The following is a 17,670-nucleotide window of genomic DNA, read 5'->3' as shown; positions in this document are numbered from 1 at the left end:
AAAGTAACAGGACATCCTATGATGTTAAAGTTGTATTGTGCGAGGTTTTGTGGGCGGTTTTTTGAACCGATAAGTATTACCTCTGTCTTGTCTGGATTTAATAAAAGAAAATTACGCGTCATCCAATCTTTTATATCTTTAACACACTCTGTCAATTTGGAAAATGTAGCGTAATGTGCATTATTATTTTTCATACTGACAAAGGTGGAATGACCAGTTCATTGCTCATCCTGCGCAGTTTTCATCCAATAATCTCAAAATATCTTCCATTTAATCAACTTGGCTGATGTTAAAATCCTCTTTTTTTCACGTATTATAAACACGCTCTCAACCTGGTTGTGTGTATTTGTCTTCCCTGGGGTTTTTTACGTCTTTGTGGTACTAATTCCCGAGGACTGGATTCTGGATTCATTATTCTGTCCCTTCAGATTGAATATCCTCTAGTTCAACTGCAGTTGTCACTCACTGTCTCTCCTCAGTCACCTTGCCCAAGGCTGAATGTGTGAGTGCTCTCTTCTCTCAAACACACTTTCCCTCAGAGGCAGCCAATGGGCAAACACTTTGCCTGTCCATCGACCCCCTCAAAACGTCTATCTGCACTCCTGCTTTCTCTCTCTCTCTCTCCCCGCTGGATACCACATTTTCATTCCGTGCATATTACGGACTCATAATGCAATATGTTTGATCGTGACTCATTCAAATGAGACATTTTGATAAGTCTCCCACCGTTTGAAAGGATCGACATTCGTGTGGCATTTTTAAAACACTGCTCGCAAATGGCCACGTCCCTTTGGTGTATTTCATAGCTCTTTGTTAGAATTGCTCATGCATTTTAATATTGTTTGCTGTCAGTCATTTGGCTTCGGTTCAAAGCATTCAGTGTGAGTTGCTAATGTAGTTCAAAAAGCCTTTCAGCCTGACCTTACAAAAGGTGTGTGTGTGTGTGTGTGTGTGTGTGTGTGTGTGTGTGTGTGTGTGTGTGTGTGTGTGTGTGTGTGTTTACAGTGCAAATGGACTGTAAGGAATTAAGGAATTGTCGAATGCGGAATTTAACACTTCCGTTGCACACTTACTGTCATTTGTTACAGAGAAAAAAAATGGATTTAGAAATAAAACAGAGGAACTATTAGCATCAACGCCACTTGTCAAAGTATGCGAGCTGTGCTAATGTCCCGTCTATCTATCCAGTATCTGTAAACTACATTTCAATTACATATGTTTATAGATCACTCTGTAGTCGCAAGCACCTTTTATTAATAAGGCTTTGTGTCATATTTCTTGTTTCCATAACAACAGTAGCCACTGGTTATTGTGAACAGTTTGGTTGGTTGAGGGGTATTTCAGTGAAGTGGGGGAGAGAGGGAGTGATGGAAACAATGAAAGAGAGAGAAGGGGTGCTATGAAGAGGAGTGGAGGGACCGATAATCAGCTTTCACACGTTCAGGGGTGGAGGAGTCTCTGATTATGAAGAGCTTTATTGCTGCATTTTCATACCGGCCTTGGCATATATAGTCTCATAGGGGAAATATGTAATAAAAAAAAATAAAAAAATCAATAACGGAAGGTTTTACAGGAAACTCTTGACGTCCTGATAGCAATCAATAATAGAAGTGGTCTACATTTTAAAACATGTACATAAATCTTCTGTGGAAGTCAAAACATTTTCATCCAATCAATGCATTCGGTCCGCATGCAATAATAGGATGTCATACCTGCCTGTCAAAATATGTATTTCCATACCTCCTCGCACAGACATCACACATCATCCGCGCATCACACGTCATGATACGGCACAAACAAACAGCAGCCGCCTTTTACAGTTCCTCCTGAACCAAAACAACGAGCTTATGCTGCGTTCACACCATGTTACCGTAATTATGAGATGTTCTACCCGGAACTGTTCACGTCCTCAGACTCAGATTTATGTTAAGATTTATTTATATCAGGCTATTAAAACAATCGATTCTAAGTCAGAAGTATGTTTAGACAAAAATTTTATAATTGCAATAGGTTCTCCAACATACTAGTTAATTACTGCAGTCAGTGTTACTATACAGGTGGAACTCGAAAAATTAGAATATCGTGCAAAAGTTCATTTATTTCAGTAATTCAACTTAAAAGGTGAAACTAATATATTATATAGACTCATTACATGCAAAGTGAGATATTTCAAGCCTTTATTTGTTATAATTTTGATGATTATGGCTTCCAGCTAATGAAAATGTAAACAATTTCTGAGATTTTGAATTTGGTGTTTTCATAAGCTGTAAGCCATAATCATCAAAATTATAACAAATAAAGGCTTAACATATCTCACTTTGCATATAATGAGTCTATATAATATATTAGTTTCACCTTTTAAGTTGAATTACTGAAATAAATGAACTTTTGCACGATATTCTAATTTTGAGTTTCACCTGTAATATAGGTAGGCTATGTGGCATTAGTCGAAAGAGAATTTTAATTTTTTAATTTTTTTTAGAATGTGTACAGAATTCCTATTAGAATTATATCATCATTTAAAAAAAAAAAAAAAGAAAAAGAAAAGAATCCTCCCAGAACCAAATATGTTCCAACTAGAAAAACAAAATCTTACAGCATTTTTTTCTTTTTAAAGTCCTATGGAATGTCGCTTCTTTATCAGAAACCTTCTTGTTTTTGTTTTATTACATTTCTGAAAAGTTTGGGGTTTGGTAAGATTTAAGCTATTCATGTTTTTGAAAAATGTCACCAAGGCTGCTTTTAATAAAAAGATATATTGTGAAATATTACCAAATAAAATAAGTGTTTTAATAGTTGTTTTAATATAATTTATTCCTGTGATGACGTCAGCATCATTACTCCAGTCTTCAGTGTCACATGATCCTTCAGAAATCATTCCAAAATGCTGACTTGCTGCTCAAGAAACATTTCTGATTATTATCAATGTTAAAAGCAATTGTGCTGCTTATTCATTTTTTTAAGAGACTATGATAACTTTTTTTGATAGATTGAACATTCTGTTTGATATAGATTTTGTTATTCTAATCAATTTAATGCATCCTTGCTACACAAAAACATTAATTTATTTAACAAAAAAAAAAAAAAAAAAAATTGGTACTGACCCCAAACTTTTGAGCGGTAATAATAAAGGGGCATTTTATCCCTTTGGGAACTTTATAGTAGGCTACTGTTGGGAGCTATGTATCAGAAATGTATCAGATCTGTCTACTGTTTGTTCAGAGCAAATTCTATTCAGGGCTTTTTGGATTCACTTTCAGTCGGCTTTTTACATTGAATGAGATCCTTATCGATTATTAATTTTACATTTATTTAAATTGTAAATCTTAACAAGAACGGCTATAACTATAGTGTAAAAAAAATTTCACAATGATGCACCATATGTACATCAGATTATTTTAGTAAATCTGGTCGTTTTTGATTGGTGGAGGCTCATAACCAAGTAGTTGCCCCACGTGGAGAGCGAGTTGGGAGAGCGCGCGAGAGAGAGGTGTGTGTGTGTGTGTGTGTGTGTGTGTGTGTGTGTGTGTGTGTGTGTGTGTGTGTGTGTGTGTGTGTGTGTGTGTGCGCGGATCAGCGGACGGACATCCCTCCCTCTCTCACGCCTCGCCTCGACGCCCACTGGCTGATCACCACGCGATAGAGTGCGCGAGGATGAGAGATGGACAGCGCGAGGCAGGAGCGACAGCAATAACAGGAAACTCGGTGGCGCGTTTAACGCTGATGCTCCCGGTGACCAACGCACACCTCGACAAGACCGACATATAATACGATAGGAAAGTGACCGACCGGGGGATGCGTTTTAACTGACTCTTTTGTAAGTTTTTTAAATATTTTACCTTTCTTTTTACCTTAGGGACATCCGCGTATTTGGTTGTCCTTGTCAAATGCGGCTCATCTATTTATTTGTTAATGAATCTGCGACACACACACAAACACACACACACACACGCGCGCGCGCGCAGAGTTTACAAATGTCCGCTCGTGCGCCGGTATTCGAGCAGGAGCGAAATCTGTCTTCATAACAAATAACAAGAAAACTTTGACGTGAACTCTGCGATATTATTCACGGCGACTTGGTAAGTGTGTGAGTAATTAAGGCAAATCAATTTCTATAATTTATCCGTGAGGGTGTTGTCCTTCCATCTGGTAAATGTTTTTTTTTTTTTTTTTTCATGGCAGTTAAACGGCTTTAAATTCGAGCTATAATCTGATGACATCTGTGGCATTTGTGCCAATGAGGGAAAGGCGAAAACGTCAGTTTAGGAGAGTAATTTCCATTAATCTGATTTTAGGATAAATGAGTTATGTAGCCTATCTATCTATCTATCTGTATGTCTATCACTCTATCCATCTCAAAACTATTTAGTAGTACTAAAAGGTCTGAATTAAGTAAAAATGCAGATTCAGAGCTTTGGGACTATAGTAATCTCATTAAAATATTTACTGTCTCACCATCCATGTATTTGTGTTGAGTGTGTTGTGTGTGTGTGTGTGTGTGTGTGTGTGTGTGTGTGTGTGAGAGAGAGAGAGAGGGAAAGAAGGATGAGAGCAATAGAGTCAACAGTCTGAACAAACACAGGGTACAGCTGTCAGCGGATAGATAACGCACACATGCAGAGAGGGAAAAAAAAGAGACTATGATGATGCCGATAACAATGAGAGGATTATGAGCAATTTTAAAACCGATCCAAATAGCTGCGTGTATTAGTCTATGATTCTGTATTTATTCACAGCAAATTGTGCTCTCTTTAAAGATCCTGAAACCAGATCAGAACGGAAAAGGGGGCTATGGATTCCCCTTCGGATCGATTTCATCAGCAGCCTTCCCAGATGTGTCCCTTCGAACTGTATCACAGCCTGCCAGATTCAAACCCCTCAAGCCACCGATTTTCCCCCGGCAGCCTGTCTTCCCACCCGCTCTTCTCCCCTCTCATGCATCCCAACAGTGCGTCCCAAAGGTGGGGTAGTTTCCGTCAGCGTCCGGGCTTGTTCCCTGGGCTTTTGGTAGATGATGATATAAGGGAGGAGGATGTGTTTGGCAAGAGGGAGTTTGCAACCCCAGCATCTCAGCGCTGTCATGGAGAACGGGGACAAAGCTCGGCTCCCGACCCTGGCGAATGGGGGCAGGATTTCGCGAGGGTTAAGAGACCCAGGATGGATTCGGCAGCTCGAAGCGAAGAAGAAACGGGGAGGGAAGGGAAGAGAGGGAGGAAGAGTAGAGCTTCGGTTAGAATGGGTGAGAGGAAGGGAGAGAAACCAGGGAACAGGAGGGAAAGCAGGGAAGGCAGAAAGCGACAGCGACAAGAACTGAAGCTTCAGCTGGAGGAAACCAGAGGGAAACTTCTCGAACTCCAGCGCAAGGTGTGGAGAGTTTACGGAGGCCAGGCGGATGACGAGAAAGGAGGCGATGAGGAACAAGAGAACGGGGCGATTAATCTCGATGAGGTTGCGGAGATGTTTTCCGACAGCGACGATCCACTCATCAGCAGTGGGTTTTCTCCTCCGCGCTGTTCGTCTAAGAAAAACAACGAAACCAACGGGAATGGCAACGCTGAGATATTTCCAGAGACCTCCGTGGATCTGGACTTGGAGTTAAATGGCGATCAGGTGTGGCTGGGATGCAGTTTGGTCCGGGGCGAGTGGGAGAGCGCAGAAGGAGGGCAGAAGTTTGCTCAAGCTCTAAAGCAGGAGCTCGCAAATGTCGTGGCTCAAGTTATCGACAGAGTTGTCCGTCTCTATGCCGAAACCGACGCCTCGACAGTCACATCCGCATCTGTTTCCCAAGAAACCAGCATGCCGTTGGATTTAAACTCAGACAGGAGGGCGAGACCTCATGCGGTTGAGCAGGTGGAAGCGTTGCCACTTGTCACAAAGAGTCCTCAAGACAAGAGGGCGCCTATCGCTCAAAGTGTCCTCCTCCCTCAAGCCAATCCCAGCCTCCCTCCGCTATCCCAGCCCCCTCTCCCGGCACTTTTACCCCCCAGGAGCAAAGACCACTTCTTGCCCTCTTATCCCCCGGACAACCCCGTTCCCTTGCCCCTTCTTCACTACACCATGCAGAATCTCTTCGCCCGCTCCCTCTCCAGTTTGCCTCTTCATAAGGACTGCCTGTCTGAATCTTTCATGGACTTCCGTTCACACAACTCTGCGTTCCCACCCCTCCCGTTGTTGGGGCAGCTAGAGCCCTCTCCGTCGGATAGAGCGAGAGAAGGAGGGATGAGGGGAGGCGGAGCAGGAGGGGGGGATGGAGGAGATGCAGCTCTCTATCTCGCCGCTGGATCAATATCCTTTTATTTGAAGAAAAAAAAAGGAAAATAAATATATTTACACAACCGTTCAAAAGTTGGGGGTCAGTTTTAAAAAGAAATGAATACATTTATTAATGTTAAACTGTTCAAAATAGACTGTCATTTAATCACTTTTTAAAATAAAAACAACACTTTTGTTTTCAACATTGATGATAAATGTTTCATGAGCGACAAATCATCATATTAGAAGGATTTCTGAAGGATCATGTGACACTGAAGACTGGAGTAATGATGCTGAAAATTCACAAGAATAAATTACATTTTAAACTATTTTCAAATAGAAAACTGTTGTGCTAAATACTAAGAGACTTCTTACAGACCCAAAATGATTGAACGGTAGTGGATATTATACATACAGATATATAAATGTATTTGTGCTGCTATCAAAAATTCCTTAACCATCTACACTCTCAGGAAGGTCTCTCTCCGTGCCACCTGAAGAAAGCCAAACTCATGTTCTTCTACGCACGCTACCCCAGCTCCAGCACTCTCAAGACATATTTCCCTGACGTCAAAGTGAGCATCATTCAGATATCCTAAACACAAAGTAGAATAGCTTTTGTGTGCATATCTTGCACAAATGATATGGGCTAATGACTTATTGAATAAAGTTACTCTGACCTATATACAGCAGTCTGACATGGTTTCCCTTTGAAACGGTTTGAATCAATTAGAGCAGTCAGAAAATGTTCCTATATTTATGAGTCCACGTCAATGGATTTTTCAACGAGATCATATGTATTATAATAAAGCTTTTTCCGTATGTGATTAAACATCACAGAATGTCTCCAAAAAAAATAATATATATACTAAAATGTTTAATGCTGACCTATTATAGAGCCTCTTTTTTTTTTTGGAAATGATGCTAGAATTAACTTGGCTTTTCTTTCACAGTTCAATCGCTGTGTCACTTCCCAGCTGATTAAGTGGTTCAGTAACTTCCGGGAGTTCTTCTACATCCAGATGGAGCGCTTTGCCCGCCAGGCGGCCAGAGAGGGGCCTACATCTGCCAGGGAAAGATCACTCCGCCTGGGCAGAGACACCGAGCTTTACCGCATTCTCAACATGCACTACAATAAGAGCAATGATTACCAGGTCAGTGTGCACATCTGTGTGCTGCGTGAAACCGTTCAATTACGTGTTTAAACGTCATTCCTGCTTTCTAGGTTCCTGAGAGGTTTGTGGAGATATCCGAGATTGCCCTGAGGGAGTTTTTCACTGCCATACAGAGTGGTCGGGATACTGACCCGTGCTGGAAGAAGGCCATCTACAAGATCATCTGTAAATTAGACAGCCCAGTGCCTGACAGCTTCCGTCTGCCCGGCTGCCCTACAGACACTTACCGCATGGGTTAAATCGAGTTCATCACACACATGCACAGCCTCAGAAAACACACAAATTGTGCACAGATTGATATCATAAGTGTGCAAGAATGTTTAACAATTTGAATCCGTGGCAAAGAACCAAGAAGAAAGTGTACAAAATGATGCTGTAAAGATCGAGAACACTAAATACGTGTTTTATTATTATCATCATCATCATCATCATGATGCTCAAAAGTATTATTTGTTTAAACGTTATCTGATTAACACTTCTGCTTTAGTCAAGCATTATTACAGTTAGCACTGAAAAACACTCTGAATTTATGAAAAAAAAATATGTTCTTATTTTATTCGCTGTTTCATTAAGGCTCATTAATTTATCTGAAAATGCAGGCCTGATTGGCCTTTGACCTTTTTATATTACTTGTTACTCGTTATATAATGTTGTTGAGTTTCTGTGTATTCGTGGTGTCGTGTAATAAAATGAGTCAAAACAAACTTTCCTCTCAGTCAACGCTACAAATTAGTGCCACAGTTTAAACGCTTATTTTTAAACATAAATGCAGTCTTACATGACATATATTGGCTGAGTACACTAAATAACATGAACATTTCATATGGTCAACTGAGGGAGGGTAAGGAGACCCTGGCTCTCAAACTAAGAAATCGTGACAGTTACTCACCCTCATCCTAAGCTCAAACACCTGACAGCACGAGTCTATACACAGTGGAATGAGCTTCTATTGCGGTCAGTACAGATGGTCCTAGACAGGGTGGGGGGTAATGAATTACGTAATCAGATTACTTTTTCAAGTAACTAGTAAAGCATTACTTTTTCATTTACAATATATAACATTAATTTAATATCTGAGTTACTTTTTCACATTTATTGACTGACACCTGTCCTCCACATGTTGAGAGAAATCGTAAGTGCAGAGGCGTTGTGTGCGTGAACATGATGGGTATTGTAGTTCTAGACTAAATGTGAACATGCATTTACTCATCTCACTTACACAAAAACACATTCAGTATTCCTCAAAATGAATAAAAACTCTAAATTATAACTCAGAATATTGCGCAAACCTGCAATAATTAAATGTTAATACATACTTTATGTATTTAATCTCACTTTATTAACCAATATCTTTGCTGCTGACATTCAATGATCCAATTGAACCAAACTAATATAAGCAAAAGTGACTTTAGATAAACATCACATTTCTGTTTAATTTTTTTAGTCTTTATTTCTGAAGTGTTGAACTTTCTTCTTCTGCAGTCCAGAATGACAGGTCGTTCGCAATACTAAAGAATAGTAGAGTTCACACCGCAGCTATAACAATAAAGGCAGAAGCGATATGGTTGGAATCACTTTCAGAATGATTTTTTTTCCAGCTGATGAACGATAAATACATTGACAACCAATCAGAATCAATCCTGCAATGAGTTCCAGCATTTAAAGCGACAGAAAAGCACTCGCATAGAATAAACAGAACTATTGATGCTAATATAGCTATCATAGTTATCTCAGATAGCTATATCGTTGTTGGTGTGAACATGCCTTTCATTTCACTTTTGGTGTGAAAAAAAGCACCTTTACATTTGCCAATAGTAGAGCTTTTAATAAAAAACAAAGCAGCCCAGGTGAGGAAAAGTAACGCTTAGTTACTTTTTTTAGGGAGTAACGCAAAATTGCAAAGCATTACTTTTAAAAGTAACTTTCCCCAAAACTGGCCATAGATTTGTTTTGCTTTATATATTGGATATAGTTTATACAACCTTGGTTGAATAAATTATTTAAAGTGTGTCAGGGCTTTGCACTGATCTAACAGAAACCAAAGTAGTTCAATTACAAGTAAAAAGGTCCTAATATAATAATACTTTAATGTAGTTAACTTATACTCTCAAATCTAGTCAAAAAGTAGGTAGGTCTATAACTTATATAAGGTGATTATAATAAATGTGACCTATTTTTGGTGCTTATGCAAAGGAATGTGGTTCTGTTCATTCATGTTATTGTGCGATGTTGCGATCACATGATAGTCGTTAACTCATGATGCGTTTTGGACACATGAGTGCGTGTGTGTATGCGCGCTTCCGCGGCTGGTTAAAGAAGTGCGGAGTTGTGGAGCGCGCGCACACACACACACACACACACACACACACACGCACGCTATGGCGCTGCCGTTGCCGTGGCCTCTGTTGCTGGAGCTGCTTCTGTACGGCAGCTGTTTTATCTGTGGGATCATCACAGCCGCCTCTGTTACAATCTCACAGGTATATCTGCTGTCTGCTATTTAATATAGAAGACTATAAGAGACTTTACCTTGTTGCATGGTGCTATTGCGTTCAGAAACACGACAGAATGTAAGTTTCAAACTTTGACGATGTTAGCTGAATGCTTGTAGTTTACTGTTGTTGACAGTTTTGTTTAGCATAATTGTTTGCAGGGGATGTGTTTTGTTGTTTTTCCTAAATACACACAAAATCATAACTTTTCTTTGGAGGGGTTTCTCTCTCACGAGTTGCCCTTAAAATCGTCATAGTCATGTGACCAGAAATGTTTTACTTTTTTTTATTTATAATTATCCATATTGTAGAAAAACTAATGGGCCTATGCTTTTTATTTATTTATTTAATAATTATCCATACCGTAGAAGAACTAATAGGCCCACGTTTTAAAAATAAAACCCGGAAGTGAAGAGAAAATGAAAGTGTAATAGAAGCAACTGAAGCTTCCAGTTCTGTCACTGTTTCTGTCATGTGACCAGCTGAGGATTTGTTCTCAAGAGGAATTGGCTTATTAAAGTCAGATGAGCAGAAAAGGAGAGTGTGAGTGAGAATTTCAGTGTTGAGTGTTTCATCCTGTTAACAGTGGATATAGCAGGAAAAGAATGAAAGGGAAAAATGAAGACGACAACCATGAGTGATGCTCTTGTATGTAGTTGTGGAGTTCACTGGCACATACATTAAACATGAAAAGTGTCCAGTTTGAAGTGCATTAAATTCCACCTGTATTTCACCCCTTTGTGCCCACATTTTTCAATAGTTTCAGGCCCTCTGTTGTACATTATTTGTAGAAAGTGCCTACTATGGTAATAACAAGATGCATTGTAAGCCATAACATTCTTTCCTTATTTTTTCACTCAAACAGGGAAGTTTTTCTGGGAAGTGTATGCTGTACGGTTCAGTCCGTCTGAACAACACCATCAGTGTGCTTGCATCCAGTTCTTCCTCTCTCTGTTACTTTGTGTCAGCCATCTCAGTGTGTGTGGCTGTCGTCTGCTTTTCTCTCTCTCTCTACTGGGTCTACGTCGCCTGTTTTGACGGAGATGTGAAAAGGTATGTCAAAGAGCTCCGTAAATCATGTGCTCGTGATCTTATTTCATGTATGTGAACAGAGGTTTTCTGTTTCTTGTTGTCGTGCTCCAGTATGGATGGATTGCAGGAGCAACTCTAAACGGATATGTGATGCAAACTCATAAAAAGTTGTTTGAATTTAGATATGAGACATTGTGGTTAGTTTTTTTGTTGTTGAAAGAGATGTGCAGAATACTTTTATTCAAGTATTCATTAAATTGTTCAAAAGTGACAGGACTTACATTTGTATTTCAAACAACTGCTCTCCTTTTGAACTTTCTATTTAACAAATAGTTCTGAATAAAATGTATCAGGTTTTCCACAAAAATATTAAGCAGCACAACTGCTATCAACACTGATGATAATGTTACTTGAGCACCAAATCATCAGAATGATTTCTGAAGGATCATGTGACACTGAAGACTGGAGTAATGATGCTGAAAATTCAGCTTTACCATGACACAGATAAATTACATTTTAAATGTTACTTAACTGTTACTTTAAATTGTATTATATTGGTGCACAAAAAAGACCTAATTTAAAAAATCGAACTCACGCTCAAATGTTTAAGTTAGTGGTCGACTTTTTTTTGGTCGATTGCGATGCTTCCGACACACACTTATTTTAAAGACTTTTATTTTTATGGCGCGACGGACTTTTATTTTGACAGCGCTGAGAACGCGAACATAATAGTTTAAATTATTTACTTGTGAACAAGTAAAGAAAAAAGTTTAAACAAATTCTTTACTTAAAAAATATTAAAATACTGTAATATGATGATTACAGAATCAAGAAGTTGCCATCTAAAGTATAAGCCTGTTCTCTAAGATATCGGCATCAGGCATCGAAAAATCAATATCGGCCTACCACTAGTTTTGGTAGTGTATATATTAATAACAAGTTGTGATTTTCAAATTCAGTAAGAGATGTTACAACAGTCCCTGTACTGTCAGAGTGTGAGTCCTTGCTAACATGAATGAATATTTTTTTTCCCTTAAGACTATTAATTTGGAAGCTACTAGGATAGCAACAACATTTTTTTTTTTCTAAAATGTCATTCAAACACTGCAATGTTGTCTCTGTCTTGTATCAGAGAGAAATTATGGATGAACGTTACTCTTGGCTTGTCTGGAGTCTTCCTCTTCTTCCTCTTGGTGACGGGATGCATCCTGAAAATCGGCCGAGACAGACTGTGTGACTCAGTGCTTCATGCACTGACCAATATAACAAAGTGAGTTATATTGGTGTGAGACCTCTGTAATAGCTTTTGATTAGTGCAGACAGACAGCATTGACCATCATAACAACTGTATCAATAACTAGTGGTTGTATAAATACACTATTTTGTGCATTTGCAGGTGTGAAGAAGCGCAAGATAAGTCTTGGTCGAGCAATATCAGTGGGAGCCAGTTCTACTCCAGACTGCACAGTGCAGAGGTAGAGCTGATCACAAACACATTCAAACGCATTATACAAGAGCTATCAGCAGAAGCATATTAGAGTTACATCTCATTCACACCGACTCATTTCTAGAGCCTCCATCAAGTTAACATCTGAGATGAATTAAATCTGTTTAATGCTGTTCGATTTATTGACATTCCGGCTTCAAATCTCTCATTTATCTGGAGGTGGAGGAGAAAAGACAAAATCTTCTTGATGGCAAAATCGAAACAGTTGTATAAAACATTGTCATATATACAGTATATGTAAACAGTATGTATGGATGTGTGTGTGTGTGTGTGTATATATATTTATATTATATTATTAGTGCTGTCAAATCGATTGATTGCATCTAACATAAAGGTTTGTGTTTATATAATAAATGTACACACACACACACACACACACACACAATATAAACAAAATTTTATTTGATTTGACAGCACTATATATATATTTGTGTTTGTGTATATATATTAGGACAATGTTTTAGAGTATTGTGTAATTGATCTCATATATTTAGGGGGAAAAAATTGTCTTGATTTTAATTAAAAAAGTATAAATCAATCATTCAATAAAAAAAAAAAAAAATATATGTGTGTGTATGTTTGTGTTGTATAATAATAACAATATAACCTGTGTTATTAGACATTTGTAGACAATGTTTTAGACAATATATTTTGACAAAAATGTTGTCTAAAATCTCTAGATTTTAAACAGCAAATTCTCAATTGCACAAATACCCTAAAAATGTTCAACATCATCTTTAAGAAACTTTTATTTTTCTCTCTCTTAGATAGCAGTATGGGTGAATTTCTTCTTTTGGATGATCATAGCAGGTCTGGTCCTGTTCCAGCGCAACAAAGGGTCAGAAACCCTGTCAGGAGGAGAGGAACCATCAGTGACCCCTTCTGAAACCGAGCCCTTCTTCAACCGCCGAGGACGTCCTTAGTGTCGCCCCACACTAAAGCAGTCTATGTGTCCCTTGAACACACTCTCTCATACACACACACACACATACGCGCACATTCACAAACGCACTGCTGGCTAGCTGAGCCAAAAGGATTTTGGCAGTTCCAGTATACGGTCTTGATTTTGTTCACTAGCATTGCCAAGGGTTAGTTGCCATGGTTACTGATCTGTGGCTGGCAGCACAGACCTGGCAGGTGATCGTGTGCGGTTGCCAGATTGGTGGTGTGACCTGAACTGATTGAGACACAGCTTTATGTAAAGAGTTCAAATCTGACAACACTGCCTAGAGTTTTCACAAACTAAAATTAAGCATACAAATCTTCAGGAAAATGCTTTATGAAAACTACATGATGAAACTACATGGTGACTCTAGTGTTTCTACTCTCTGGCCAAAACATTTTATTAGCACATATAACAGTTTCAAGGCTTTTGTGGAATAACATCCAATAAATTGAACCAGGTTAAGGTTAATGCACTCTACTGTAACTTGTCACTTGTATTAAAGGGATAGTTCACCTACACATTTTGTCATCATTTAGGCTACTCACCCTCATGTTGTTCCAAACCTGTATGAGTTTCTTCCTTCTGTTGAACACAAAATATGATATTTTGAAGAATGTCAGTAACCAGACAGTTGATGGCACCCATTGACTTCCATAGTATTCTTTTTTTTTCCTACTATGGAAGGCACGTGTCTGGTTATCAACATTTTTTTTTTTAAATCTCAGAAGAAAGAAAATCTCATAAAGTAAATGATAACAGAATTTTCATTTTGGAGTGAACTATCACTTTAAATAAAGCCTGCTCTGTGTCAATGTACAACATTTTCGCCCTCTGCTGTCTGTTTATATGAATTACTCCATAATCCCATTAGACGCTGCTCATGTGCCTGTTTTGTAGGCCAGGAATCTCCCATAAGTACACCCCCCCCCACACACACACACACTCTCTTATTCATAGTCCTTGGTGTCCTTAACATGAGCAAAACTGCTTGAGAGTGTCTTTCCGAGAGTGTTTGCCTATTAATCTTGTGCCCAGTAGAGATGTCATTTTTAATGGCTTTTTCTTGCACACAGCCACGGGAGGTAAGAGTGTGTATGTGTGTGTGTGTGTTTGGGTTGACAGGGACATAAATCCATAATTTGGCCAGTGATGGTATCCGCTTTCCACAGGCGAAGTGCCAAATCTGAGGTGCTGAAAGTCCTCGGAAACACAGTGTCCTTCCGCCTATCTCGGCATCACAGAGTCCGTGTTAGTCCTCTTTCTGTGCAACTTTTTTATTTTACTTGCTACATTTGTTTTTGAACCGCTGGTTTCAGATTATGCACTGATATTTTTTATGACTATTAAATCTGTTGTATAACCCCCTATGCTTGAGTCTGTGACTATGCAAACACTTCAAAGCAATTCATTTAGTCAACGAAGAGCTTATGGTGTCACACAATATGTCTAAATATCAAAGGTGGCATTTTTAATATTAAAATGTATGGGATTTTTGCGCTTAGGGAATTATGTTATTCATCTGCCATATGGGTGGGAAAAACTTGTGAAACAAGAAATAAATTCACAGTTTAAAGGCACACTATGCAGTTTCCGTTTTTCTCAAACAGCGACCCCTAGAGTCGCTGTGGAGTACTTGTATTTAACGTTACTGTCGTAAATACCACTCACGCAGAGCCATCTCTGCACTCTTCCGACCGCGCTTTCTTCGTTTTCTTCGTTGACTCTGCCATGATTCACGTCTGAAATGTGTGCTAGTGTCTTCCATAGAGTCTGCTTCATATGTTGTTGATGTATGTGACGTCGTGCCGTAAAGCAAGTCGTGATTCTCGCGAGATTTGTCGGGCGCCACCTCTCAAACCAGCATTGCTGGTTTTGCCAGCGGCAAATGGGATGATTCACCCTACTACGAGTTCGTTTACCATCTAAATGATTTCGAAGCTGTTATATTAAGGTACAAATCTTGCTTAGTGTGCCTTTAAGGCACATAATAGAGTGCTACGGGTATGAAGTCACTTTGAAGAAAAACCCAATAGGATTTTTCCATAGGCTTTTGAATTATCACCAAAAACAAGCTCTGCGTTCAACAAAAGTTTATGATACTTGCACGTTTTGTCCATCAAGATAATTATCACAGATGAACACAACCTTTATGAATTTTGAGTCCTAAATGAAGTCGCCAGAAGTAGCCTAAAAAGTATAGGCAATAAACTTCATCACGGTCCCACGAATTCAACGTCACCATCACTTCCGAGCTTCCGACTACAAAAGCCAAATATTGAGTTTATATCTTGCAAATACAAAAAATCTTCTTCTTTGAGATATACATTTGAAATTGCCTTTTTAAATCTTTTATTCTGTTCTGTAAATTATGTAAATAACTTTTTACAGAGATATTTAGGCCTACTTTAGCTTAACTTCCCAGACAGCAACATCTGGAACGTGTGGAATCAGGGCTGACGCTATGTTGCTGTCTGGGTTAATTTCCTCGAGTTCACGTCTCTACAGCTGCTTGCTGAGTTTTCGTGTCTGTCTCTCACGGGCCTCGTAGGCGTGTTTTGTATCCAGTAGCTCGTCTAGCGTGCGTCTGAGGCGGGCCATGTCCAGCTGTGAGGCCTGACACTGTTCCCGCAGGCTCTGGGTCTCCTCGTGAAGCTCCAGCGCGGCCGCGGACAGTTCCTCGCTGCGCTCCCGGCACCGCGTTTGTATTCGCCCGGCGTCCGCCAGCATGGACTCCACACTGGACACCACCGAATCGGCCTGGGCCTTTGCTGTCTCAGTCATCATCTGGCAGAGAGAAAAAGAGGAGAGATTGGTCATTTACCACTGTGATTAAATAGGCTTCTAATTAGGGTAAAAAAATTTGGCTAAATAAAAATTCTATTAACAACGATTAAAACGGTTACACGTTTTATAGAATATATTACGTAGCACCAGGTTGATTTATAATTGTTTTAAAAGAAGTCTCTTCTGCTCACCAATGCTGCATTTATTATTAAAATCAGTAATATTATTGCAATTTTAAATAACTGTTTTATATATGAATATGTTGTAAAATGTCATTTATTCCTGTGATCAAAGTTGAATTCTCAGCATCATTACTCCAGTCTTCAGTGTCACATGATCCTTCAGAAATCATTCTAATATGATTTGGTGCCCAATAAATATTTATTATTATTATTATTATCAATGTTGAAAACTGTTTTTGCTGCTTCACATTTTTGTGTAAACAATGATACCATTCAAATATTTGTGGTAAGATTAAAAATCAAGGATGCATTAAATTGATCAAAAGTGAAGACATTTATAATGTTACAAAAGATTTATTCAATAAATGCTTTATTAAATGTAATACATACATTTAATAAATGCAGTTCATTGAACCTTCTATTCATCAAATAATCTTGAAAAAAGTGTCACCACTTCCACAAAAATGTTAAAGTCCCCCTGGGCCTGTAGTCAATAATTTTATCCCTTAAAACTCATCTTTGATCACCAAAATTACATATTTAAATGTTTTTCTGTGAAAAAAAAAAGTATTCACGCCTTAAAATAGCTTGAATGTAACTCACTCACACCAGCTCAGAGATCCACTCGTTGACGATAACACGTTGACAATGACGTAACTCGCTGCTTCACTATCATAGTACGATGCATCGTTGGAGAAATCAACTTGCTAGTCACGACTGTTTCCCAAAACCATATTGTAGCAAAGTGGTTGTTCAACCACCACGTTGGTTTATGACGTCACAGTTGGCGGTAAAGCTTTCCTGTAGCTCAAACAGCGTTGGCGCTTGCAACACCAAGGTCATGGGTTCTATTCCCAGGGAAAGCAAGAACTGATAAGAATTTTAAATGTGTACCTTGAAATTCAATGTAAGTCGCTTTGGATAAAAGCGTCTGCCAAATGCATAAATGTAAAAGTAAAGGTAATTGAACTAGATGTTTCAGTCCCTTTAGTAGGAAACTCTCGACAGTATTAGTCGGTGTGGAGTGGTGAAAAGGAGGGTAAGGTATGTCATTGGGGTCATCAGGAGGGCACCCTGCTTCATCGACGTTTCGTTGATTGAAGCCCACAACGCTTCAAGAAGGTTCAACGGTGTACCAAGCGTCCCAGGACCCCCCTCCATGCCATACCCTTCATATCCCTGATGGCATGGGCGTCCTTCTCCCTGAGTCGGGCCTAAGCCTGACCTCATAGCATCTGTCTCTACCTCGCTGCAGTTGGGGTCTTTACGTTTGATCCAGAGCCAGTTACTGCTTTTTTCG

The 17,670-nt window shown here is 39.1% G+C and overlaps 2 protein-coding genes and 1 long non-coding RNA gene across 4 annotated transcripts; 2 read left to right on the top strand and 1 right to left on the bottom strand.

Moving 5' to 3' along the window:
- The first annotated feature begins 3,677 nt into the window (after nt 1-3,677).
- Nucleotides 3,678-8,530, top strand: prox3 (prospero homeobox 3). 2 transcript variants are annotated; one of them, XM_082161374.1, is made up of 5 exons: nt 3,678-3,817; nt 4,758-6,285; nt 6,720-6,827; nt 7,206-7,406; nt 7,478-8,529. In XM_082161374.1, exons 2-5 carry the CDS (start codon nt 4,792-4,794, stop codon nt 7,664-7,666), a joined length of 1,992 nt encoding a protein of 663 aa, XP_082017500.1. In that variant the 5' UTR covers nt 3,678-3,817; nt 4,758-4,791; the 3' UTR covers nt 7,667-8,529. The 2 variants fall into 2 exon arrangements, with proteins under 2 accessions (XP_082017500.1, XP_082017501.1); XM_082161375.1 differs by having other exon boundaries at nt 3,773-4,079; nt 7,478-8,530.
- A 1,219-nt stretch (nt 8,531-9,749) lies between these two features.
- On the top strand, nt 9,750-14,112 carry tmem179ba (transmembrane protein 179Ba). The gene is made up of 5 exons (XM_082161376.1): nt 9,750-9,907; nt 10,785-10,972; nt 12,084-12,221; nt 12,348-12,426; nt 13,226-14,112. Exons 1-5 carry the CDS (start codon nt 9,806-9,808, stop codon nt 13,379-13,381), a joined length of 663 nt encoding a protein of 220 aa, XP_082017502.1. The 5' UTR covers nt 9,750-9,805; the 3' UTR covers nt 13,382-14,112.
- Nucleotides 14,017-15,685, bottom strand: LOC309492411. The gene is made up of 2 exons (XR_014203531.1): nt 15,304-15,685; nt 14,017-15,127 (listed from the first exon to the last, which is right to left on the bottom strand). It is a non-coding gene; the product is annotated as an uncharacterized lncRNA (long non-coding RNA).
- Nucleotides 15,686-17,670: the final 1,985 nt, after the last annotated feature.

Source organism: Leuciscus leuciscus, assembly GCF_965113295.1.
Source record: "Leuciscus leuciscus genome assembly, chromosome: 2".
NCBI lineage: Eukaryota > Metazoa > Chordata > Actinopteri > Cypriniformes > Leuciscidae > Leuciscus > Leuciscus leuciscus.
This window is presented reverse-complemented; position numbering and strand designations above follow the sequence as displayed.

Coding starts and splice junctions, on each gene's coding strand:
- prox3 (XM_082161375.1), top strand. CDS start 4,792: ATGGATTCCCCTTCGGATCGATTTCATCAGCAGCCTTCCCAGATGTGT. Junction 6,828..7,205: donor CATATTTCCCTGACGTCAAA/GTGAGCATCATT, acceptor TTTCTTTCACAG/TTCAATCGCTGTGTCACTTC. Junction 7,407..7,477: donor ATAAGAGCAATGATTACCAG/GTCAGTGTGCAC, acceptor CCTGCTTTCTAG/GTTCCTGAGAGGTTTGTGGA.
- tmem179ba (XM_082161376.1), top strand. CDS start 9,806: ATGGCGCTGCCGTTGCCGTGGCCTCTGTTGCTGGAGCTGCTTCTGTAC. Junction 12,222..12,347: donor GCACTGACCAATATAACAAA/GTGAGTTATATT, acceptor GTGCATTTGCAG/GTGTGAAGAAGCGCAAGATA. Junction 12,427..13,225: donor CCAGACTGCACAGTGCAGAG/GTAGAGCTGATC, acceptor TCTCTCTCTTAG/ATAGCAGTATGGGTGAATTT.